General features: G+C 37.0%; 1 protein-coding gene across 1 annotated transcript in view; it reads left to right on the top strand.

The window, feature by feature from the left end:
• The window catches only part of ANO3 (anoctamin 3), a 361,962-nt gene that overhangs the window by 324,265 nt on the left and 11,572 nt on the right, over positions 1-26,125 (top strand). Inside the window, exons 16-21 of the mRNA XM_060176666.1 lie at positions 422-458; positions 3,919-4,030; positions 4,817-4,874; positions 19,747-19,844; positions 21,447-21,580; positions 23,284-23,436. Of these exons, the coding sequence (XP_060032649.1) occupies positions 422-458; positions 3,919-4,030; positions 4,817-4,874; positions 19,747-19,844; positions 21,447-21,580; positions 23,284-23,436 (592 nt within the window). The remainder of the gene's footprint in view (positions 1-421; positions 459-3,918; positions 4,031-4,816; positions 4,875-19,746; positions 19,845-21,446; positions 21,581-23,283; positions 23,437-26,125) is intronic.

Raw genomic sequence — 26,125 nt, 5'->3', positions numbered from 1 at the left:
CGCTTCCCAAGTGGTGAAGTAGATCTGAAGGTGTCTTTCTCTCCCCCTCTCTGTCTTCCCCTCCTCTCTCCATTTCTCTCTTTCCTATCCAACATGGACAGTAATGACAACAACAAAAATAATAATTACAGCAACAATGATAAACAACAAGGGCCATAAAAAGGGTGAAAAATAGCCTCCAGGAGCAGTGGATTCATAGTGTAGAGCCCCAGCAATAACTCTGGAAGCAAAAGAGAAAAGAAAGAAAAATCAAACATGTTATATTTGCTGTGTTCATTTATGTGCATTTACATATGTAAAATGTAAAACACCAAATAAGTGTTTATTTTTAACTTAGAATATATGTTAGATTTTTTATTTGAGCTATATAATTAAATGCCTTTTTAAAAGGAATAATATTATTTATTCTTTCTTGTCATAGGCTTATGAAAAAATTGCTTTCCTTCTCACTAATTTAGGTAAGTTCATTTTATTTAGTCCAGCATTTAATAAGAATGTATTGTATGTGGAACTCTGGGGATGGGAAATGTGTAAAATATTACCCTATGATTTTGTCAAAATTTCCATTTTTTATTTTATTAATAAGTTAAATAAAAATGAAATTAATTTAAAATATAAAGTATTATATGGATAGACACATAATACTTTATAGTCTATAGTTCCTTTACTTTACTGTGGCATTTTTTTTTCTATTAGGACCTTAATAGTTTATAGTACAGTCTTTAACACATAGTCATAGCCTCTTATTCACTTGACTGACATCTAGGAGACACACCAGGATCAACTTCAGTTACATAACTGACAGCAAAAATAGAAAAGTGGCAAATTCATAAAATACCTATATAAATATCATATATATGTGTATATATATACATATATATATCAGTTGTATAAAGTGCTGCTTTGCCATAAGAACAACCTAAGTTAAAGACCAGTCCCCACCACACTGAAGAAAGCTTCAGTTCTGTGGTGTTTCTCTCTCTCTTTCTGCCACTAAAAATGAAAGAACAATTATATATATTAATTATATATATATTACTAGAATCTAGCAGAACTACTCCTCTCTTTCAGTTATTAGATTTTTCTACATTTTCACCTTTTCAGATAAAGTAGGTCAAAGACAGAGAGAGAGAGAGAGAAACAGAGAAACTTCTTTCAGTGTGGTAGGGACCTTGTACAGTATCCAAATGAGCAATTTTAAAACAGCTGGTTCCCATCAATTTTTTTTAGTTTTGTACTGCATGTGCATACTTTAAAATTATACCCTAGAACTGCATGAAAGTACCATGTATTGCCTTATGTATGCTTAATAGAAGTGAAGGTCAAAAAACAGTGAAGCAGATTTGAATTTCTGTTCTTTCTTTCTCCCTATTTGAAGTTAAGAAGAAAAAAAATCTGCTTGAATGATTAGAATCATTTATATACCAATCTCAAGAAGACAAAAAAGAAATAGAGGGGGAAAAGAGGAAGGAAGGAAGAAAGAAAGAAAGAAAGGAAGGAAGGAAGGAAGGAAGGAAGGAAGGAAGGAAGGAAGGAAGGAAGGAAAGGGAAGAAGGAAGTGAGGGAAGAAAGAGCAAGAGAAGAAGGGAAGGAAAAAGAAAGGAGAGAGAGAGAGAGAAAGAGAGAGAGAGAGAGAGAGGAAATATCTGGCTCTAGCCAGAAGGATAATTCATGGAGTAGGGTACATGCCTTACCATATGTATAATCTGTGGTCAAGCATGGGAAGTACTCTGACACTTGAGGAACTCTGGGCTCATGGTGCCTCTCCCTCTGTCTTTTTCTCTCTGCCTCTCTCCTTGAATGAAAAAGTGGCAAAGTGAGATGAAAGCAAGACACTACCTCTGATACATATTGAAATATATATAGTATAATAATATAATATAATAGGATAGGATAAATATGATGAGATTTTGAATGAAACCAAGTCTTATTTGTATATTGCTAAGGGGACATTTAAAAAAATAATTTTATCACTTTGTTCTATTATTTTCTACCCTATTTCTAAATAACATGAATCCTTGGTAATTCTTAGTGTTTATTTCTTTGAATGGCTATTGCCTTCTCATTGTAAAAGTACTTAGATTTTAGTGTACCCATAAGCAGAGTCTTCATTATACTTCTCCACCTGCCACCTGAGTGGAGTTGCTTCCCCCTCTAAGATACTTAGATCAGCATTTTTTAGTCATATTAATACTAAATGTGTTTATATAATATTTTTCATATTAAGTCCTGGTGAGTACTACTTTATGTGTTCTCTCTTACCCAATTTTCTTTTTCTTTTTTCTTTTTTTTTTTAACCAGAGCACTGCTCAGCTCTAGGTGATGGTGGTACAAGGGATTGAACCTGTGGTTTCTAGACTGTGGTAGCTGTATCTACACTTCCTTCATCAGCACTTTGGAAACTCCTTCTACTTTTTCCTTGCCCTAGGTTACATATTACTTTTTGTACATACCAAACCTGTTTTCTGTCTCAACCTTGTTCCTTATTTTTAACACTTGGAAAGTAAAATTCTTGAATTTTCATCTCCTTTCTACTTCAAACTAGATACCCCCTCCCCTTTTAGTTTGAGGGATACTTTTAAATTATAGAGCTGTTCTAGTAGCAATATTGCATTGTTTTAGAACTCACTATATTTCAAATACTGTAAATAACACTTCTCTTTGAATAACTTATTTAATGTTATAATTTTGTTATGACAGTAGAGTAGGATTTAAACTTATATGCAGAGACTGGGCAGTGGCGAACCCAGTAGAGCACACATAATATCATGTTCATGAACCCAGATTCAAGACCTACAAGAGAGAAGCTTCATGAATGATGACACTGTTGCAGGTGTCTCTTTTTCTCTCCCTCTGTGCCTCTCTTCTGCTCTCAATTTCTCTCTGTCTCTATTTAAAAAAAATAACGGATGCCAGGAGCAGTGGATTCTTTATGCAAGTATTGGGCCCCAGCAATAATCCTGGTGGCAAAGATGAATGAATGAATGAATGAATGAATGAATGAATGAATGAATACTTAGATGTGACAGCCTCCACATTGCTACAGTAGAGTGGCTATATCACTCCACTATGCTATTTTACTTCCCAAATAATATATTGACAGACACAGATAACTATAGAAGAAGCACTAAGTCAATGAAAGAACTAAACCCAAGTTCATACTCTGAAGTTAAATAATTATAACTTTAGAGATTATGTGATTTAGCAAGTTTTCCCTCTCTTTTCATTTCTTTTTCTCCATCCTCCTCTTCTCTCATTATTAAAAAAAAGAACGATGGAAGTTCCTGCTTTACCATTACTATGGGTTTGTTCCTGACATAAGAAAGAATTTAATATATAAGAATTATTTTTTTTCATTTTCTTTAAACTCTCTGAAATAATTTTAACCAGGTGATGAAGCACTTGAACTCGGCTGTCTCAACAATTTTCTTCTAGTTCTGATTCTTTATATTCATTATTTGCTTATAAAGCATATTACCTTCTGAAGAGAAACATATTTGATAAAATGAGCTGAACTGTATTTAGAAAATATAATAGCTATTTGTGTTAAATTCTAATAGTATCAAAAATTTTACTTGATAGTTTACATTTTCATCTATATACTTATTTGTCAATCCTGAAATTCGTTATTGCATTTAAATGACAATAGTAGATAAAATAATTTCATTTAAATGAAAAGTATTATAACATAGTTGTGGAGAAAGTTAAATATTATTCCATTAGTTCACTATCAACTCCGCACAACAGATATTGCTATTCACATATTTATTCATACAAACATTAGGGCACAGAAGCATTGAATGCTTCCTAGAACTAGTAAGTGAGTGAAGTATTGGATATGAAACATCTAATTCTATATGCACAGTTGTTGTCATCCACCTCTCCTATGTAAACAAACACATCCTGCATTCCTTTTAGAATATCCTCGAACAGAATCAGAATGGGAAAACAGCTTTGCCCTGAAGATGTTCCTCTTCCAGTTTGTTAATTTGAACAGTTCTATCTTCTATATTGCTTTCTTTTTGGGGAGGTAAGTGATCTTTACATGAATTATTTGTGCAAAGAAAAGAAAGAAAAAAAAACTGTCAGCAGTTCCACTAAAAGCTTAACAGGTGCCAAATTCTTGCCCACTGACTTGGAAACCTAGTTTCCATGTCCATTTTCAATCAAGACTTGGCAACAAAAGGGTTTCCTGCTGCCTTACCTACTCTCATAAAACTTGCATAAAATAATGTCTATGTGTGGTATTTGAGTCAAATTATGAATGATTTTCTAGTGATCAGTTATGGATATGTTAATATATTTAAATGGATGTTTATGTTTGTTGTGTAATCTTAGAGTACAGTTTCTAGGTGTGGAAACTTTCTACTAATCATGTTAGTATCTTTTCCTGTCACTGACGCAAAATATCAAAAAAAAGCATGTTAAAATAATGGCTCTGTTTTGCCATCTGCTTAACTCAATCCAGTGTGGAAGCACACTGAAGCTAGAAATGTTGTAAACTGAACAATTCAGGATAGTATTATATTATCATTGACTAAGTCAACAAAACATTAAGACTCCATAGACAAAAATGACTTTTTCCTTTTTTTTTTCTTTTTTTTCTCTTCCCACTGGTATTGATTTGACACATCACCTTTCCCATCTTAACTCAGCTACTTTGATGTTGTGAGTGCATGTCCCAAATCAACAGTTTTTGGACAAGTTAAACCCATGATCCCTTGTCTATCCAGGCATGCATTTACTGTGATTTGTTAGTAGGTATTTTGCAACCAAATGCACATAAATGTTAATGAATTAAAATGACTTTTTGCAGATTTGTAGGCCACCCAGGAAATTACAATAAACTTTTTAATCGATGGAGACTGGAAGAAGTAAGTAACTTTGTAAGTGTGTGTGGAGCAGGCATAGATGTGGGCTAATACTAGACTGGAAGCAAAATGTGAGAGGTAGGAGAGAAGTGGGGACATAGAATTTCAGGCATGTTGAAAAAACATTTTTGGTAGAGAAGAGTTCCTATATCCAAAAACTAGGGTGATATTTCTCTCTCTAAAAACAAATAAACACAAAAAATAGGCTGTTGTTGGTGGTGGTGTGAATAAGTCCCAAGGTCTTGATCTCAACTTTCTCTATTGTTGTTATATCCTTATCTTCAGCTCAAAAGCCCAGAGGGGCTTGGGATTTTAGAGGTAGAACAAAGGACTTACATCTTGCATGTCTAACATCTCATTCAGTTCTTATACCATACATGCCAGAGCTGATTGGTATACTTGTCTCTGTCTATGCCTATCTCTCTCTTTCCTATTCGTCTCTCTCTCTGATAAAATTAATAAATAAGGCCAGAGAGATAGTTACTTTCTGAGAAAAAAAAAGTGGGGAGAGGGAAAATCAAGAACAATTGCCAGATCCTGACTCAGCAATAATAAATAAATCTTTTTAAAAGACAGGAATGAGTCAGGGAAGTATCTCAGTAGAGTACATGGGTCTCATCTCAGGTACAGCATTAACAATTTAAAAATCCAAAGAATGAAAATTTATCTTTAGACATTTTCCTCTTTTGAAAAATTGTCATATCTATCTCATGGGCATCCACAGTTTTAAATATGCTGTTTGCTTTTAAGGCAGTAAACATTAATCCCAAATAAATCTTACTGAAACATAAATTTTTAAGTACAAATCTTATACTTTCAGCTAATTTATAGTATGTACATGATGGAATAAAATGTATAGGAATATTTTCTACATTCCCACTGAAACTGAAAATCACCTCCAAAATTCCAGCCTTACCTATTATTTAATAGCATACCCTATACTGTTAAGAACAGAAAAGTTTTAATTTTTACCAATGTAACAGTTGAGCAAATATCTCATTTTAAACTGCTTCTTAAATTTAAGTGAAGATTATGTTCCTATATTTGCTGAACATTTATATTTTTCTTTGTATGTGTATACTATTCCTATAAATTCCAGTTAGTTTTGAATTTTGTCCAATTAATTTACAGAATAATTTGATCCAGCTATTTTCTTTTTAATTTTCTGCATGTTTCCAGTCTTCTAATATCTTTAACTTTTATTCTTATGTATCTTTTACCAAACTGCATAGTATTTTTCTAATCAAAATATCACTTTTGAATAACTTTGGTAATTTATATCATGTCCAAATCATATGTGCTTTATTCTAGAAATTAAAAACCTTCCATAAGTACATTCTCTGTTATTTGTTATAAAATATCTATATCTTTGGTTCATTGGGAGTTTATTTTGGTGTGCAGAGTAATCAAGAATTCCTCCTACTCCCCCACCTATAGGGAGGGAGATTTAAGAGTGGTGGAATAGTGCTATAGGTATTCCAACCTCTCTCTGTGCACCTTCCCTTTCATCTTTTTTTTTTTTTTGACTCCAGGGTTATTGCTGGGACTCGGTGCCAGCACTATGAATCCACTGCTCCTAGAGGCCATTTTTCCCTTTTTGTTGCCCTTGTTGTTGTATTGTTGCAGTTATATATTGTTTTTATTGATGTCATCATTGTTAGGATGAAGAGAAATGGAGAGAGGAGGGGAAGACAGAGAGGGGAGAGAAAGACACCTGCAAACCTGCTTCACCGCCCGTGAAGTGACTCCCCTGCAAGTGGGGATCCGGGGCTTAAAACCCAGATCCTTACTCAGATCCTTGTGCCAGCTCTTGTGCCCTGCTCCATGTGTATTCAACACTCTGAGCTACCATCCGGTCCCCACATCTCTATATTTTTTCTCTCTCCCTCCCACCTACCTTACCTCCCTCGCTCTCCCTCCTTCTCTTTCCCTCTTCTCTCTCCATTTATGTATCTAACCCTCTATCAAATAAAAAAAAAGGAAAGGAAAGGAAATAAAAGAAAGAAGAAAGGAAGGAAGTAAAGTGGGGGAAGAGGACAGGGAGGGAAAAAGAGAGGTGAGGTAGAGGAAGGGTAGAAGAAAAATGGCCAGGAGGACTGGTAGAGTCACGTAGGCCCCATGCCTCAGTGATATCTCATTAGTTAAAAAAAATTTCTTCCAGTATGCCGTATACTTAATGAATGTTATGTTTGCCCCCAACAAAAAGAAATTCCACATTTATCATATTATTAATCATGAAATTCTGTTTCTGAACTATATTCTCATTAATCTCACTATATTTTCCTTCTCTAGTTTACATTTATTTTATTATTCTAATGCAAAATCCAGTTTAATATATGGTGGCATGAGTAGGAGGACAGTATGCAGAAGAGCTTAGAAAAGGTTATCTGATAGGATAGAGGAGACAGCATACTGACCTCCCAGGTTCTATCCCCAGCACCAACATAAACTAGAGCTGAACAGTGCTCTATTGTTCAAAGAAAAAAGAAGAGGAGGGAGGAGGAAGAGGTGAAAGAATATGAAGAAGGAGGAGGAGAAGGAAAGAAAGGAAAATAAAGATAAAATTATCTGAAATAAAAGATGAGAATGAACATATTTATAGCCCTTATCTAAAAAGCCCCCTCACCCCTTGCCAAGGGAAAAAAAACTCTTGATATTGTCTATCTAGAGCCTTCAGAGTTGGGTGCGAGAGAAACAGGTTGGGCCACGTGGAGATAGCGAAAATGGCTGCCTAATGCAGTAACCTTTCCTGCGTCTAAACACAGGAAAGTGAAGCGCCGGCAAGAGAGGTGAAACACTGGCAAGAGCACGAGGTGTGGAAAAAGAATGGCTTTTATAAGAGTAGCTTTCGTGAGAATGAGAAGGGGGAGGAGTAACCATAGTACTCCAGGATAGGATAATAACTCTTGTGAGAATGGGAGGGGGAAGGAGTAACCAAAGCACTCCAAATATCGCGGGGAAATAGACAATGCCCTGAGGGCACAACATGGCAGAACAGGCACTCTGAGAATGTCCCAACTCTCGCCGGAACTAGCAGTGGCCTGAGGGGACTACATGGCAGATATGACTGCATCTGCACAATTTCCCAGCATATCCCCCATTCCTTTTATCTAATGGCTGGGGCAACAGTGTGTAAAGTCTATGAACTACTCAGGGTCAGTCTATGGAAAACCAGCAACGTGAAGGGAAGGAAGCTGCTGTAAAATTTTCTAAAGTGTCCAAAGGGTATGCCAGCAAGTCCGGTAGAAGTCTCAGTCCAAAGTAGGCAACTAGGGGGAGAAATGGCAGGGGACGAAATGCTCATGAGGAAGGTCAGCCTCTGGAATTCCGCTTTTCTGTAGAAAGTGAGCTGGAACCGCCAAAACGTGATAATCAAAGCAAAAGCAGGAAAGGCAGACAGGTAATAAAAAAGTTCTGTCCTTGGAGTCTGTGAATCAGGTTCTTCAGATCGTGTCAGGTGACATCTAGGGTTTCGGGGTTGTGTGCCACTGTAGTCGTGCTGTCTAGTGGGTGATGTCAGGGTGTGCAGGGGTCCAGATGGTTTTTTCCGGGATTCCTGTGGAAGAAACACAAACAATCTGCTTCTCATGGTTAGCAGGACATCTGATTTGAATTTTTTATAGAAAAAGATGTTTGGTGCCTTAGCCAGCTGAGTATTGGGGGATGTATCTTTCCTATTTATTTATTATTATTATATTATTTGTCATGGTAATCAGCCGTTATCTGGAAGGTCCTGGGTGATTCACGGGGAAAAAGAACTAATCTTTTAACAAAGACTCTAAGGTGTAGGGAAGCGGGAACACATCTTATCCCTTATTTTTGTATTTATTTATTGCCTTTTGTTGCCCTTTTTGTTTTATTGCTGTAATTATTATTGTTGTTGTTACTGATATTGTGGTTGTTGGATAGGACAGAGAGAAATGGAGAGAGGAAGGGAAGACAGAGAGGAGGAGAGAAAGAGAGATACCTGCAGACCTGCTTCACTGATTGTGAAGAAACCCCCTGCAGATGGGGAGCCAGGGGCCTGAACCGGCATCTTTATGCCAGTCCTTGCACTCTGCACCATATGTGCTTAACCTGCTGTGCTACCGCCCAGCTCCCAGGAACTTACCTTTTAACAAAGACTCTATGGCCATGCCAATAGTAACCTTGAGGGCACATGTGGTTCCCCACATGTCCCCCTATCTTATATCATGTTTTGATGTTTGGCAGACTTTGTTCTGTGGCAGGGTGGACTGTGCCTGTCTTAGGCTGGGGATCAGCCTTCCATCTTACCCGTCATTGGAACACCTGGTCATTTTTGCCCAGTAGTACCAGGTGCCCTGTCTTAGGTTGACTGAATAGCACTAGTTTCCCTTTTACCTGTCATTGGCTAGCCAGCCCTCTACGTGGTGGACGTTCTGATGGAGGGGGGCAAGTCCTCCGCAGCAACTCCATATTCTGCCATGTCCAGCCTACGATAGTGAGCTTGTTTAGGTTGCATCTTTATGGCATCAATCTGTTGTTGCAAAGAGGCCATGAGCTTGTTAAGAATTATAGGACCTACTGTGAGCAGAAGAAGTAAAACAAGCAAGGGTCCCACAACTAAGGGTAGACAGATAAAGAAGGGGGAATGTATACATAGGTATGAAGAGGCAGGATCATATCTCAAGTCTAAGGGAAGCAGTCAGTGGATGTGATGTCCAGGGGAACATCCATTTGTCTTTGGGGATAGTAAAGGATGTCTGTGGCATGGGTGATGTTATAAAGGGAAACATCTTTAAATTGTTGGATGACAAAAGCAGGCCTATGGTGGCAAGACAAGATACACCAGTTAATTGTACAGGAATATGTGAATGTTGTTGATTCACATAGGTTGCGTATGGAGGAACTTCTTATAGTTTAATACCTTACCATATGAACAGATGATTCTTCATATGAAGGCTTGATAGCTGTAATCACTTACTTGTGAAAAAAAAAATGTAACAAGTTAGAGGTTTACTATAATTGATACCTCAATGATTATAATTGGTTTAAATATCTTTATAATTTTGTCTGAAGGTCATCTAATGTTACCTCTCGTAGCAAGTCTCTACAGCAGGATCTTCAGACCAATTTTGGTTAAAATATATATTTTGACTTTTTTAACCATTTTTACTTTGGACTATAAACAGACTCAAGTTACTTAGAGAGTTAACGCATGTTAGTGACAATGGTTTTAACATTTACAGTACTCTGAGCAGACGGGTCATACAAAAATTTTTGGTCATTCAACACACTCACAAATCACAACTAGCCAGTCATAACATAAGGCATCCAGAGAAGGGGTAGGAGAGAGGGTTCTGTGAGCCGGATTTTCTAGGTTCTTCCATGTCATATTATGGATCCTGGGAAGTATCCTGCATCTAGTCCTCTTGTATTTCTTGTTCGTTATGGATAGCAGTGCCATCATGCGGGCATTTTTGGACATGGCAGGCAGGAATCCAGACAGGTGTAGAGCTATTCTGTAGGAAAACGCATGCAAAACCTCTTCCCATGGTCAATAGAGGGTCAGGCCCTTTCCAAATTTTATTGAGTGGGTCTTTCCACTTGACCTTAATAGATGGTAGAGTAGATGGTGTTTGCCAGTGAAGAATAATAAGAGTTAAGTCCGAATTATTGTAAGTATTAAAGAGATTTAATGTAGTTAAAGCTTTTGCTAGCTGGATATTGGGGGTACATTCCTCCTTTATCTTTATTTAATTGAGCCTTAAGGGTTTGATGGGCCCTCTTGCCAATGCCTTGTCCCTGTGGATTATAGGGAATGACTGTGGTATGAGTAATGTTCCAGAGGGAACAAAAATCTTTAAATTGTTTGTTGGTAAACAGAGGCCTATTGTCAGTTTTCAGTTGAAGATGTAAGCCCATCACAGCAAAACAGGAGAGCATATGGATTATAAGCTTTTTAGAGCTTTCTCCCATCTGAGCTGTTGTCCACATAAATTTAGAAAAAGTATCAATTGAGACAAACACATATTTTTTTTTGCCAAAGTTTGGTATGTGGGTGACATCAATTTGCCAAAGAGCATTGGCTTTTAAGCCTCAGGGGTTAACCCCAAGAGTCTGAATAGCAGGTGTTTTTATGCAACTTGCACAGGAAGAGCATGTAGCAAGGATATGTTTTAACTGTGGTAAAGGAACATCAGGAAATCAAGCTCAAAGGCCTTTAAGATTAACATGAAAGTCAGCAGGATCAGAGACAGAGACTAGGAGAGCTCCTGTGGAGGCAAGGCCGTCAGCTGCAGCATTCCCTTCAGACAGGGAACCAGGAAGAGGGCTGTGGGAATGAAGTTGCTGAATATATAGTGGTTGGGTTTGAGAAGAGAACATAGAGGTGATTTGAATCAAGAGAGGGGAATGTGGGTTGTCATCAATTTTCACATAAGGACGAGCAAGCCATGGAAGTAAGTTAACAGTATACACACTGTCAGAAAAAAGGTTGAAGGATTCTGGTACAGCTTTTAATGCAAGGAAAACAGCATAAAGTTCTTTGTACTAAGGGGAATTCTCAGGAAGCTCAGTAAAGAGAGGTTTAGGGGGTTGTTTGTCCGGGTAATATATGAGGGCAGCAGCTCCCTTTTTTCCACCATCAGTGAAGACTGTAGGAGCAGAAGGAATGGGATCTCGAGAGAAAAGTTTAGGTGCTAGTAGAGGCAAAAGAGGTAAAGAAGCTATAAATTTGTTAGAAGGAAAATGGTTATCTATTTGTCCTGGAAACCCCAGGAAGCTTATGGCAAAGTGGGAATGATGGCATATGAGCCACTCTGTATCTGTGAGAGAAAAGGGCAGAATAATTAAATCCGGTTCTTTCCCTAAGACCTGCACAGACCTATTTCTCCCTTGGCGAACCATGAATGCTAATGCATCTATCTCAGTGAGGAGTCTTGGAGTTCCTCCTACTCACGTGTGAAGCCACTCAAGAACCCCATGGTCTTGCCACAATGCCCCTACTACTGTGGGGGTGGAGTTGAAGATGAGAAGGTTTACCGGAGAGGAGGGAGAGAATCGAACAAGGTGCATGTCCTGGAGGGCCTTGTTAACCCTTTCCAGTGCCGAGGAGGCCTCGGGAGTTAACCTACGTTTTGAGGAGGGCTGTTTGTTTCCTTTTAACAGGTCAAACAGTGGTTGGAGGCAGCTAGCAGGCAGATAAAGATATTGCCTAAGCCAATTTAAATTTCCAAGAAAACTTTGTAAAGAAGCAAGAGTAAGGTTAGAAGGAAATGTGACACTAGGTTTTAAGGGACGAATTTGCATTAGAGAAATATCTGAACCTAAAAAAGATATTGGAGGAATTAGCTGTATCTTCTCAGGAGCTACATTAAGGCCACTTTTCGTTAATGCAGGAATGAGAAAATCACGTAGGGCACAGAGATCTGTATCTAATTTCCCCCATATTAATACGTCATCCATGTAATGAAAAACATTAAGGCCTTTATGAATATATGGAGAAAGGGCAGATTTAACAGCTTCTTGACAAATTGTAGGACTACTGGCCATGCCCTGGGGCAGCATCACCCATTCAAAACTATCAGCAGGGCTGGCATTATTAATAGAAGGAACAGAGAAGGCAAAACGTTTACAAGGGAATAGAGAAAAAAAATCTTGTATATCAATAGCTATGATTGGAATTCCCATGGGAATTGCAGAAGCAAGAGGCAAACACCTTTGGGGGGAGTCCCAGACCTGCACGATTTTATTTACCACACGGAGATCTTGGAGAAGGCACCATTTTCCCGAGCACTTTTTAATCACAAAGACAGGAGTATTCCATGGGCTTTGAGAATGGCGAATGTGTCCCAAGTACAACTGCTCTCGGACGAGCTCTTTTAAAATTTCTAGCTTATCCCAGGCAGAGGCCACTGTTCCACCCAGACAGGCTCATTAGAAATTCAGTCTAAGTAGGGAGTTTGGTTACAAACAGTGGCAGTTAGTATTGGGGGTGCTGATTAGATCTGGTCTTGCAGGAGCGGGTGTTACGCTCTGCAGAGGCATCTGTGGGTATCCTAACATCTAGACATTCTAGAAGATCCCTGCCCAATAGGTTGGTGCTAATATCAGCTACCAATGGGTGGAAGTGTCCAGTAGAACCTTCTGGGTCTTCCCACATGAGCGAATCTCGTGTGAGAAAAGATTGGGTCACCCCTCCAACCCCCTGTATACGGGGTCCTGGGAGGAGCTCCCAATTTTGAGGAACCTCTGCGTGCCTTAAAATCATTTTTTTCTGCTCCTGTGTCAATCAAAAATTTAAAAGGAATATTGCCAATCTTTACTGTCATAGTAGGGTGACATTGTTCTAAAACAGGAGTGGTCCACAAAATCTCAGGCCCCGAATTTGTACCATTCAGTCCTGGGGGTTGTTAAGGTGCTGGTAAAAACTCCTTGAAATGGACTTGGTCCATGTAGCATGAATACCGTCCTCCTTCACGGCTTGTCTGAGTTCCTTGAGCTCTTTAGAGGAGTATAGATGCCACACCTGAGGGTTTTGTTTATTGGGGGGCACATGTACCGGGAAGGTGTGGACTTGGTTTGATGATGCGGGGGAGAGAGTCACAGAGGTGGAAGCTGCCATAGTGGCCGCAGGGGAAACTGAACACGTATCTATGAGGACGGAGCTCTCGGGGCAGACTGCAAATGGTTTAAGGTCTCTAAATGCTGAAAAGATATCCTTTAACTCTTGTATCTCAGCCACAAGGTCTCTTAATGATGAGGTATCAGCAAGGGGAGGAGTTGAAGAAGCGGAAGCCTCAAGGGAAGCTGAAACTGGGACAGCGGGAGGAGGAGTCAGAGAAGCGGCTGCGGGGAAAACTGGGGGCGGGGTCAAAGGAGGTGTGGCCGAACACGTGTCCACGTGTCGGTGGGGACACAAGTTTGGGGGCTAACTGCAGATCGCTTAGGGTGTTTAAGCTTTGAGCACATATGCTTTAACTATCGTATCAAGGTTGCTTAACCTTGTGGCAGAACACCTTGTACATATCTTGTAAGTAGCAATTATAGCCATGAGAACCCATGGTGTAGTGAAAATTAAAGCGTCTCTGAGATCAAGAACCTGTCCCATGAGAGAAGGATATAATGTCTGGGACACCTCTTTGTAAAATGGAAAAAATCCCATCGTGGGGGGAAACGTGGGGCCACAGAGTCAGGCAGCTGCCACTTACCTGTGTCTGGGCGACTTTTCTGGATCTCAGGCCAGGCGTGAGTGTGAGACACGCTGAGTGCCAGATGTCGTTCTTTGCCACGGGGAAGAGAGAGAGGAGGTCCGGGGCGAAGAGGGAACACAAATCTTTATTTGAGCTGGCACCTCAGAGTTGGGTGCAAGAGAAACAGGTTGGGCCACGTGGAGATAGCGAAAATGACTACCTCATGCAGTAACCTTTCCTGCGTCTAAACACTGAAGTGAAGCGCCGGCAAGAGAGGTGAAATGCTGGCAAGAGAGCAAGGTGCGGAAAAAGAATGGCTTTTATAGGAGTAGCTTTCGCGAGAATGAGAAGGGGGAGGAGTAACCATAGCACTCCAGGATAGGATAATAACTCTTATGAGAACGGGAGGGGGGAGGAGTAACCAAAGCACTCCAAATATCATGGGGAAATAGACAATGCCCTGAGGGCACAACATGGCAGAACAGGCACTCTGAGAATGTCCCAACTCTCGACAGAACTAGCTGTGGCCTGAGGGGACAACATGGCAGATGTGACTGCATCTGCACAATTTCCCAGCAGTTAAAGTTAGAAAAGGTCCTTCAGGACCAGGGAGAAAGTATATCCATGGCATAGCAGACTTGGATGCCTGAGGCCCCAAAGCTCCCAGGTTCAATCCCTAATGCTACTATATGCCAGAGCTGAGGCTACTTAAAGCTCTATTTCTCTCTCTCTCTCTTTTACTTCTAATGAAAATAAAAATATATATTTTTAGTGGAAAATGCCTTTTCATTCAGGATTTTGGGGGAAATTCCCCAATCAAAGTTAGAGTTTTCATTCATAGTCAAGAATTGTGAATATCTATATTACAAAGACTTTCCATCTATTCATTTTAGAACTCAATAATTTTATTTTCCCCAGGGAAGTTGACCTAGAGTCAGGGTAGTACAAAGAGCAGAGTTGTTCCAGGCAGGTAGATTCCATATGTTGATGCCTTTTTAAGGACTGCTACTACCAATAATCTTGTTTAAATGCATTTTTTTAATTTATAAAATGGAAACACTGACAAGACCATAGAGCAGTACAATTCCCAACAGAACTCTATATCCTATCCCAGACCCTGATAGCTTTCCTATTCTTTAACTGTCTGGGAGCATGTATTTTTAAACCTGATGATGAAATTTGTGAAAGCCAGGACACCTCTTTGAAAACTCCTAAGGAGAGAGACAGGAAGCAGTACACCTGGTAGTATGTACACATTACCTAGCTCTATGACCAAAAAGCCACTGGTCTCTAGCTACAGGGGGGAAGCTTCACAAGCAGTAGAGTAGTGTAGCATGTCTCGTCTCTCTCTTCTTCTATCAAAAGCAGCAGCAGTGGAAGAAGAAGGAGGAGAAGGAGGAAAAGGAGGAGAAGGGGAAGGGGAGAACGAAGAGGAAGAAGAAAAACAGGAGGAAGAAGGAGAAAGGGGGAAGGGGGAGGAGAAAGGGGGAGGAGAAGAAGTGGAGGAGGAGAAGGAAGAGGAGGTGAAGAGGAAGAAGGAAGGGGAAGGAGAAGAAGGAGGAGGAGGAGGAGGAGGAGAAGAAATGATACTGGGACAGGTAAAATAGTATAGGCACTGAGACCAACTATAACCATGGTGGATTAAAAAAAAAGACCAAAGGAGTAATAATAACAGTGACAACTAGAAAATGTTTACTAACCATTCTAGACAGGTTTTACAGTGCAAAATATTGTAGATAGTAGTCATATTTTCAAACAAAGAAATATTTATTTTGTCCCCACAGGTGGTGAAGCAGGTCTGCAGGTGTCTTTTTTTCTCTCACCCTTTCTGTCTTCCCCTCATCTCTCCATTTCTCTCTGTCCTGTCTAACAACTATGGCATCAATAATAACTACAACAATAAAAAATAAAAATAAAAATAGAAATATTTATATTGGAAGAAAATCCACTATATATAGTGGAGAATACAAATTTTCTCTTTGAATTCAGTCATCCAAACATTTATGAACATGTCCTCTATTCCATGCCTCTCTGCTGAGTACAGACGCAGAGGTACCTCAACTTTCTTTGACAGCATTAATATAGAGATGATAGATATGGCAAGTATTTTATCTCAAGTTTGACAATTTTCCCTAACCAAGTGAGTGAAAGTAGTATCTTTAAATCTTATTTCCTCCTTTCATACAGGTGTGATAAAAAGAGCTCACCTCAGTGCTGGGGATTTTAGATTAAATTATATCATGAATATCAAATCCCTAGTACCAAAAATGGTAGTTATTATAAATAAAGGAAAGGAATATTACAATTTTATTTAGAATATGAGTTGACTTATTGGTCTACCTTCATATTATCCTATAAAATATTTCACATGTTTTATGTAAATATATATCAAAATAATGCCCAGTACTTAATGTGTGGTTACTATATCCACATAGTCCAGTAATAATTCCTTCTAAATGTTTTGTGTATTAATGCACATATTCCTCACAAAATGCTATGATTATATTCATTTTGCAATAGAGGCAACTGAGATATTAGAGTTCTTGGTCTACACTCACAGAAACATACTTAGATTGACAAATTTATTAGTTTGGTATCAGCTTACTTTTTAAAGGTATTTCTTCCCTCCTTTCTCCCTACCCTCCAGTCCTTCCTTTTAAAATTTTTTCCTCCCTCTCTCCCTCCCTCCCTTCCTTCTTTCCTTCCTTCCTTCCTTCCTTCCTTCCTTCCTTCCTTCCTTCCTTCCTTCCTTCCTTCCTTCCTGCCTTCCTTCCTTCCTTCTATCCTGTCTCATTTTCTTCTCACTTTCTCTTTCATTATCTCTCTTCTCTCTCTCTCTCTCTCTCTTTCTCTCTCTCTCTCTCATTTATTTTTCTTCCTACCTTTTCCTCTTTCTTTCATGCTAGAGTGAATTCCAGAGCATTGCTCCAATATGTACAGTGCTAGTTTTAGTTTTAGGGATAAAACTAAACTTGAGGTCTCAGGTATGCAAATTCAAATTAGTATCAGTCTGAACCAGGTAATATAGCTTCAGAGTGTGAGCTCCAAACACTGAACAATGTGCAACCCATCATTGGGATGACTAAAGCACAACATAAAACACCACAGAAATTGATTATAACAAGAGATGGACAAATTATTGTTACTTATATATGTAAATTAGATTGAGTAAACACACTTAAGCGGATGAAATGTAGAAGAACACAGTACTAAGAGTCTGATAGTCCTAGCTGCCATGTAGTTATCACCAACTACAAAACAGCTACCAAAACTCATCATCACATGCATTCACAAGGAACAAATGAGAAATATATAATATTTTTTTCATATTCACAGGGAATTGGTTCAGAAAATCCATGTCACCTCATACCAAAATTTGAGCATACTCAAGTTCCTTATATACAATGGTATGGTATTTGCAGATAAGTTGTACATATCCTCCTATATACTTTGCTTTTTTTTTTTTATACAGTGTTGAGGAGTAAAACTAGAACTTTGTGCATATCTAAGACTGCCAAATAGCCTCCATGCACCATTTTTTTAATCCTATATACTTAGACACAATTTCAACAAAATTATAAATGGCCTGCCATCCAGTCTGCCCACTTTGGCTTTCATTTGTGGACAGTAATCCAATCATGTGGCTCTGTGACTGTCTTATTATTCTTTCCTCACATAATAATGAACTTATGCTAACCCAGTCATTCAATGCCACAAAGAAATAGAGATAGAGATAATCTTTAGTATTATGCATAAGAACAATGTATGGGGCCAGGTGGTGGTGCACCTGGTTGAGTGCACATGTTCCAATGTGCAAAGACCGAGGTTTGAGCCCCTGGTCCCCACCTAGAAAGGGAAAGTGTCGCTATTGAAACAATGCTGCAGCTTTCTCTCTCTCCCTGTCTCCCCTTACCCTCTTAATTATTTGGCTGTCTCCAACAAATAGATAAAGATAATTAAAATTTTAAAAAGAACAATTATTAGGGTACAGAAGACAAAATCTTTTATTCCCATACCATCAGTGTTGATGACTCTGGAAAAAAATCAGTTTGTGTTTGTGGGTCTATTTAGAGAAATGAAGCTTTTTACTTATAGCTGTGATGTATGGTAGGCTACTGCTACTTATATTATTCTGTCTCAAACATTCTTTGAATCCCATTTATCATATATATTTGGCAGTGTTCAGGGTATTTATCCACGAAAGAAGGTGCATGTTTGAATCGGAGAACTAAGACTTCTTCACAAAGTGTGAATTATGACTGACTAATCTTTGACTCAGATCAGGGAGTTTTAAATTACTGGGCTAGAACCAAAAAAAAAGAAAGTTCTTCATGCCCTGATTGTTCTCTTTGAAATCCCACTGGTGCCCATTTAATAGAAATAAAACTGTGGATCAAAGCTTTAGAGACTATCATCCTTATGAGCATGGCATGAACCCATTTCTAAAGAAACAGACCCACTCTTGCCTGTCCAAATGTCTTCTATATTGCAAAGTTTTCAAGCAAAACATTCATTTCAATTTTCTTGTAATTACATTTTTGTCTGTGTGGGATTTCAAATTTATTTTTATTGAAAATATCTTTAAAAGCAGACTATCAGAGAAAGAAAAGTTAGGATCATGTCATATTGACAAATTATTTTGTGACATGCTTTTATAACTTAAAATACATCATCAAATAAGTACCCTCACTCCTGAAGGTAGAATTTAACATCTGCTGCCCATCTTGATAACTGACTTAAGTGACTCACTTATAAAGAAAACAAGAGGAAAATAAGTAATTTTATAGGGGAAATGCTGTATCACCCTTATAATTAATTCACTTTGCTAGTCATGCCATGGAGCCTCTGATGAGATCACTGCACCTCTGTGATCTATTTCTGTCTCTTAAACACAAATTTAGAATCTGAAAATGTGAATAGATCAGGCAAATACAGATTAGGGGATTTTTCACAGAATTCCTGTCCAACAGTCTTCAAAACTGACATGGACATGAAAAGCTGAGAATGCCTGGACCAGGGAAGACTAAGGAGATATGAAAGATTCATACAACCTGAGTATCATAGATTGATTGGATCCTTGAGCAAAAAGAGGGTATTTATTGAAAACTATTGAAATATAAATAAAATTTCTAATAATGTGCAAATGCTGATTACCAAGCTACCACAGCTATACCTTGGCAATAGAAGGGCTAATTCACCTCTTAGAGGTGAATATTCACATCTTTGCAATTGTTCTATAAATCTATACAAGACAGAAATAGAGAGAAAGAGAAATAGCACATGCAAAAGAGGCCATAGAATGACTCTGGCATACTCATTACTAAGAATCAAGCCTAGGCTTCACATTTGCAAGTCCTTTACCCAACTTCCAGAGCCAACTTCCAGAATACTTTTAAATAACATATTGTGAACATTTCACCATACAACTAGTTTTCTATCTTCTGGTTTTTATTGGTCACATAATATCCCAGAATATTCATTATACTTGACCATAGTTAACAAGAGAGCTTTGCAAGTAATAAATGCTCATTAAAGTCTTACTATTTTCGTTAAAAGTTTATCTATATTTCAATGTAATTACTGAAAACTTCTTTATCAAATCTCCTCACTCATGCAATTTCTTCATTTTTTACCAATGAGATGACTCTCTTATAATTTATTGTACAGTATGAAGAGATGTCTAGACCAAAATCATTGTTGACCTTATTATTCTGTTTTAGTGTCATCCTAGTGGATGTTTGATAGACCTCTGTCTCCAGATGGGAGTGATCATGTTTTTGAAGCAAATATGGAACAACTTTATGGAACTGGGATACCCGTGAGCACTTTATTTTGAATTACAATTTTTTATAAGGATTTTCACACAGATCTTTAATATTATCCTAAATTAAATGAAAAAGGGAGACTAAGCAGTCACATACCGAATTAAGTGTATGCATTACCATGTGCAAGGGCTCATGTTCTATCCTTCTGTTCCCACCTGCAGCGGGGAAAGCTTCATGAGCTGTGAAGCAATACGCAGGTGTCTGTCTTTCTCTCTCCTTATAAATCTCCCTTCTCTCAATTTCTCTCTGTGTCTATCTTATTAAATAAAATGTAAAACAGAGCAAAGATGACAGGAGGATTGAGGAATTTAATCCATCTACAGTTCCTTTCCTACTCTTTGCTCATTTTGTTGCTATGTTGAGCTTAATGAAATTTTAAAATAACTGGTTTCCAGTGCCTGACTCAGGATCTGACATGTTGATTACTACACAAACACCATCAAAATAGTGCAGTTATTATGATATTAAGAATGACTCTTATTGTGAATATTATCCTTAGTATTCTATAGACACCAAGTGCTTAGGACAGTTATGGTAGTTCTTTTAGGTCATGCCCACTGAAACTCTTAAGTTGCTGAGTTCATGTTAGAAGTGATTTTCTTTCAACTGTTAAAATAATCTGTGACCCCAGAATCCATAATACCTATGTATGGGGTATTTCTGAATCATACACATGCAAAATTGTGCCTGTGTTATCCAAAGTATATTGCTTCTTCCTTTCTAAGTCTTACAAACCCCAGTGGTCAAACTCTTTACACTTTATAAACTGGAAAGATAAAGTAACTGTCAAAAGTCATACAACTAATGTGTTACTAGATGGGGACTAGAAGATACATCTCTTGAAATCTTGCCTAGGGTGCTTTTATTTAATATGGAACATGATTTTGCTTGGTTTTGGAAAGCACAGCCCATAAAATAAGATTTGGGGGGAGTCGGGCTGTAGCGCAGCGGGTTAAGCGCAGGTGGCGCAAAGCACAAGGACCGGCATAAGGATCCTGGTTCGAACCCCAGCTCCCCATCTGCAGGGGAGTCGCTTCACAGGCGGTGAAGCAGGTCTGCAGGTGTCTATCTTTCTCTCCTCCTCTCTGTCTTCCCCTCCTCTCTCCATTTCTCTCTGTCCTATCCAACAACAATAATAACTACAACAATAAAACAACAAGGGCAACAAAAGGGAATAAATAAATAAAATAAAATAAAATAAAATAAAATAAATTGAAAATAAGATTTGGAAGAAACAAAGGACTCATAACCAATCTTTACAGGTAACATAAGAGTGTAGTTATTTTTATATTTGTGAGTAGGAGAAGTAATCATGGGAATGGATATTTGTTCAGTCACTAATAAGAAATACTTTAATGTTAAAGATAATCAGTGCTTGGAAAATATGTAAATAATATCAAATCTAGAAGAGTTCTGAAACTGAGCTCTTTTCTATGGAAGTTTATGGAAGCTGAAACAATGAAAAAAACCTCATTTCCAGGAATATTTAAGTTATAGTCCCGGGGTAGGTTTTTTTTTTAACTTTTGATATATTACAATTTACCAGATAGTAAATATAAGAGCTCAAAAAGTCCTTTGTGTTCTTTACAACATAGATTGATACAAAACTGGTGGTCACAACATAAAATTAAACGAGGAGTACAAGATGCTTCCATTCCTCAGTGGGAAAATGATTGGAATCTACAGCCCATGAATATTCATGGACTGATGGATGAGTACCTAGAAATGGGTAAGGAAAGAACCTTCTGCACACTTTTTTTGGAATTCATCGTACTGGTTTTCTACTTCATGAAAGCTGAGGCTTAAAATAGAACTACATCTCTCATATCCAATCTCAAGTATTTTAAAACACTTGTGTGACTTTATCTCAATAGAGAAGATAGAAAAGTTTCTGATGACTTTCTGAAAGTCATAATATTTTACCAAAATGAAAGTTATTCTTTTTTTTTCTTTCTAGGATGTATGTATTTACTTCTTCCAGGTAAAAAGGTGGCTAGATTCTTTCAAAGTCAAGCCACTAAATCAGCTCCGCTGGTAACACTATTCTCTTCTGTCAGAGCAGCACTGCTTTACACAGTTATTCCTTGAGGCCTCATCATTCCTCATTGGTTTCCTTTTAATTCTGCCCACACTTCAAGAACTAGTTCTGTTATTAAATTGGATTCAGTTAAACACTCAGGGGGATGGGAGATTGTTCATCAGGTAAAGCACATACCTTATGAATGAGTACTTACATTATATCCCCAATACCATATGGGAGCACCATGAACAGTATCATATGATAACTCAGTGGATGAATGAGATTAATTCTTACAATGAAGCAGCTAGATTTTGAGAAACAGTTTTAAAAGAAAACAAAATAAAGCATAACAACTTCATATTAAGAAATGTATTTACCAGGCCAGGGTTATAGTGGTTATGCAAAAGCTATTCATGTCTGAGTCTCAGAGGTCTAAGGTTCAATTTCTGGCACCTTCATAAGCCAGAGTTGAACAGTGCTCTGGATATGATGATGATGATGATGATGATGATGATGTTGATGATAATGATGATGAGTGAAAGGAAGAAAGGGAAGGAGAGCAGGAGAAAGAGGTAATGAAGTAACTTATTTGGATAGTACACTGCTTTGACATGTGTTCAATCCAGGTTTGAGCCCACTCCTCACACATTATAGGAAGCTACAGTTCTGTGGTCTCTTTTACATACATTCTCGCTACTTCTCTGTCTCTATAAAAAAGCAAAAGTATAAAATAGAAAATAAAATTACCATTTTATTAAAATAAAGCAACTATTCATTTAAAAATGTATCTATTCCATGAGAGAATGAGAGAGGACCAGAGCATCACTTCAAAATATTCAGTCCTAAGGACCTTAGCCTTTTCAAATGCTAATCTTTACTGTAGTACTCCCTCCTTGTCACAATAAATGATTTTATTTTCTACAACAAACTCAGTCTTAATCTTGGCTTCTTAAAAAGGTTTACTTACTTATATAAAGAAAACATTTTTGTTGTGACATCTAATTTTCTTATCTATAAGGACAAAAACATGTCTCTGTCTCCCAGAGACAAACATTTTTCTTCAAGGTTTCCTCTTTGACTTATTTTTCTTCTTGGTATTTTTTTTCTTGCTACTTTTTTCTTACAACATAGTATAGTGTTAGAAAACACGCAGACTTTCAAAACATTTTAAAATCTTAGACCATTTAAATATTTTAATCTAGATTATTCACCCTACAAAAACATGACTTAATGTACAGCTATAATTTTCTCTGTCAAGAGGATAAGTATACTTTCCTTGCAGGAGAGACAGAAAAAATATATGTAATTTCTGTAGTGTGGCACAATGAAGGCACTCAGTAAATGATATTGCTTATACTACCACTGCAATGAAATGTCTGCATTATTAATTTTCTAATACTCTTCTTTTAAAGTTTTGCAATTTGGTTTTACCACCATCTTTGTCGCTGCTTTCCCTCTGGCCCCTCTTTTGGCTTTTTTAAACAATATCATTGAAATCAGATTGGATGCATACAAATTTGTCACCCAGTGGAGGAGACCTTTGCCAGCCCGAGCAACTGACATAGGTAAGTTCAGATGTTGGACACAGATGTCATTCATAAATTAAATGATTTTTACATTACTGAGTCCAGGAGGTACTCTGGTCTTACTCTAGTGCCACATGGGATACTATGGCTGGGACTTCTAATTATAACAAATTGGAGCAGTTTCAATTAACAGAAAATAACATGAATACTTAATACTTAGAGTAGGTTAATACTAACCATTCTATTTCAAAAATTTGTATGAAAAACATTATTCTGTGTATCTGCCCATGTCAATAAGTATAATTTTCAATCTTTATGTCATATGACCATTTTTAAATCAGTCACCTGACTAGAGATGTTAAGACTATTGCATTACTTCTCCTCCTCCTCTCCTTTCTTTTTCTTACTTTTATTCAGTCTTCTTCTTCTAGAGTTTGCCCTTCTTCCGTAGCCAGTCAACAGCGTCAGGTTGAGCCTGATGTCTGCTTGTTGCTGGCTTTAAAAGTGACTGGGATCCATGTGGATTCAGTCGGCTAGGAAGGATCGTCATTTTCCCCAATAAATGGGTACTCACGGGATGCACCACGAGAAGGTCGATCCAATGCATCCCAATTATTATTCAATAGACTATTATATTAACTTAGATGCTTACTGTAAGGTAATAAATGTCCCTTTTCCCACATCTTCAAGAACTTAAGGTATAATAAGGGCACTTTTTAAAGTGCTATTCAATCTTTGGCAATCTAAGGAAAAAAAATTATCTTGTATTTACTTATATCTTTGTAACTATGAAATTAAATATATATTCATTTTCTTTTTACAAATTATGCTTATGCCCTTCAAAATTGTATGTTAATTGGTAATATGAATTTCCATATATAGAAAATTAACATTATATATGTATACATATATGTTTGAAGCATTTTAAAATAATATTTTTTAATTTTTTATTTATGATAAATAAGAATTTTAGGTACCAGGAGAGTCAGGCAGTAGCACAGCGGGTTAAGCACACGTGGCATGAAGCCCAAGGACCAGAGTAAGGATCCTAGTTCAAGCCTCCTGCTCCCCACCTGCAGGGGAGTCACAAGGAGTGAAGCAGGTCTGCAGGTGTCTATTTTTCTCTCCCCCTCTCTGTCTTTCCCTCAGCTCTCTATTTCTCTCTGTCCTATCTAACAACAATGACATCAATAACAACAATAATAACTACAACAACAATAAAAAACAACAAGGGCAACAAAAGGGAAAATAAATGAATAAATTTTAAAAAACTAGGTACCTTTATAATTAAATTAATATATACCTGTTATTTATGACATTGTTAGGTTATTTAAAAATTATGATTCTTTAAGTATATGAATGTTAAAAAAACAAAATATGAGCTTTTTTCTAAAACCGTGGTAGAACTACAGTAATTATCTATGGAAGTGGGGATAGGGACACAGAACTTCACCACGAGAGTGGTTGGTGAAAATAAATAAATTGATTAATCAATTTTAGTGATTTTTATATTGAATATGGATTATCCTTAAACTTTAGAACTCCTAGGTTGATTATAAAACTTGTGACAAGTATGAGTTTTATTTTGAGATGCGTTATGTTTCCTCTAATGACTAATCAATTTAAAAAAATAAATGAATTCCCTACAATTAGTAATTTATTAAATAATTCATCTTTTTTAAAGAATTCTTTTAATTACCTCCATTAATTTATATTGACTTCCATGTAAATAACTGCATTTCTAGTATCTTCTTTCATCCAATTCACCCAACTACTTATGTTTGGCATACTAATTTAATAAACTGTAGTTTTGTCATAAGAAGTTTACATTTAGGGACAACAAATACATAGATCTTTTTTGAGCAAGCCTTTTGATCAATGCTGCAAAGTCAGCATTTAATATAATTTACCAATTTATGAATTCTATAATCACCAAAATCTATTTAAGTATATTAGGTTGCCACTTCATTATTGTATTAATGTAAGCACATTAAAGATAACCTGGAACTATATTAAGAAGGAGAAAATGAAGCTACCATTATTATAGCATTAGCTAGTGTTTATTTCACTTTCCAAATCATAGGTTATTATTCTAAAAACTTAGTTGGATTGTCTTGCTCTAACAAAACAAGACAAAGTTATAAAGCAATTAAATATTTCCCTATCACCTTTACCATACCTTTTTTTTTTTTTTTAACCACAAGGTCTCAAAAGTATCAGTTAGGCATGGACCATTTACAAGTGTTCTTCCTAACCATCCAAGAAAACAAAAAAACACTTTGATATATATGTATATGATTCTGTATTTTTTCCTTTTTGAATATCCACGCATTCAAAATATATTGTTCTAATTCATGTTAATAGAATAACAATATCCATAAGATACTTATATCATAAAATTTATAGTCATTTACTTAATTTTCCCACTATAAACAGAAAACATAAATAAATATAACTTGGGATAAAACAGATAGATATATTGATATTAATATTGACATAGATTAATTATTATATGTAGTGTCAATATATTAATGTGTGTAATATGTCTGTAATTTAGATTCCTTAACATGGACCTACTGGATTAAACTGTATTTATTTATATTTTGACTTTAAAATAAATCAAAATAATCTACAAAAAATGATATCAGAAGCCATACTTCAAAAATATTTGTAAATTATTTTGTTTCCACAATAAAAATAATGGATGATAGAAAAATCAAGTATTTGA

The sequence above is a fragment of the Erinaceus europaeus genome, chromosome 17 (genome assembly GCF_950295315.1).
Source record: "Erinaceus europaeus chromosome 17, mEriEur2.1, whole genome shotgun sequence".
NCBI lineage: Eukaryota > Metazoa > Chordata > Mammalia > Eulipotyphla > Erinaceidae > Erinaceus > Erinaceus europaeus.
The sequence above is the reverse complement of the archived record's forward strand: the minus strand, read 5'-3'. Positions and strand labels throughout refer to the sequence as shown.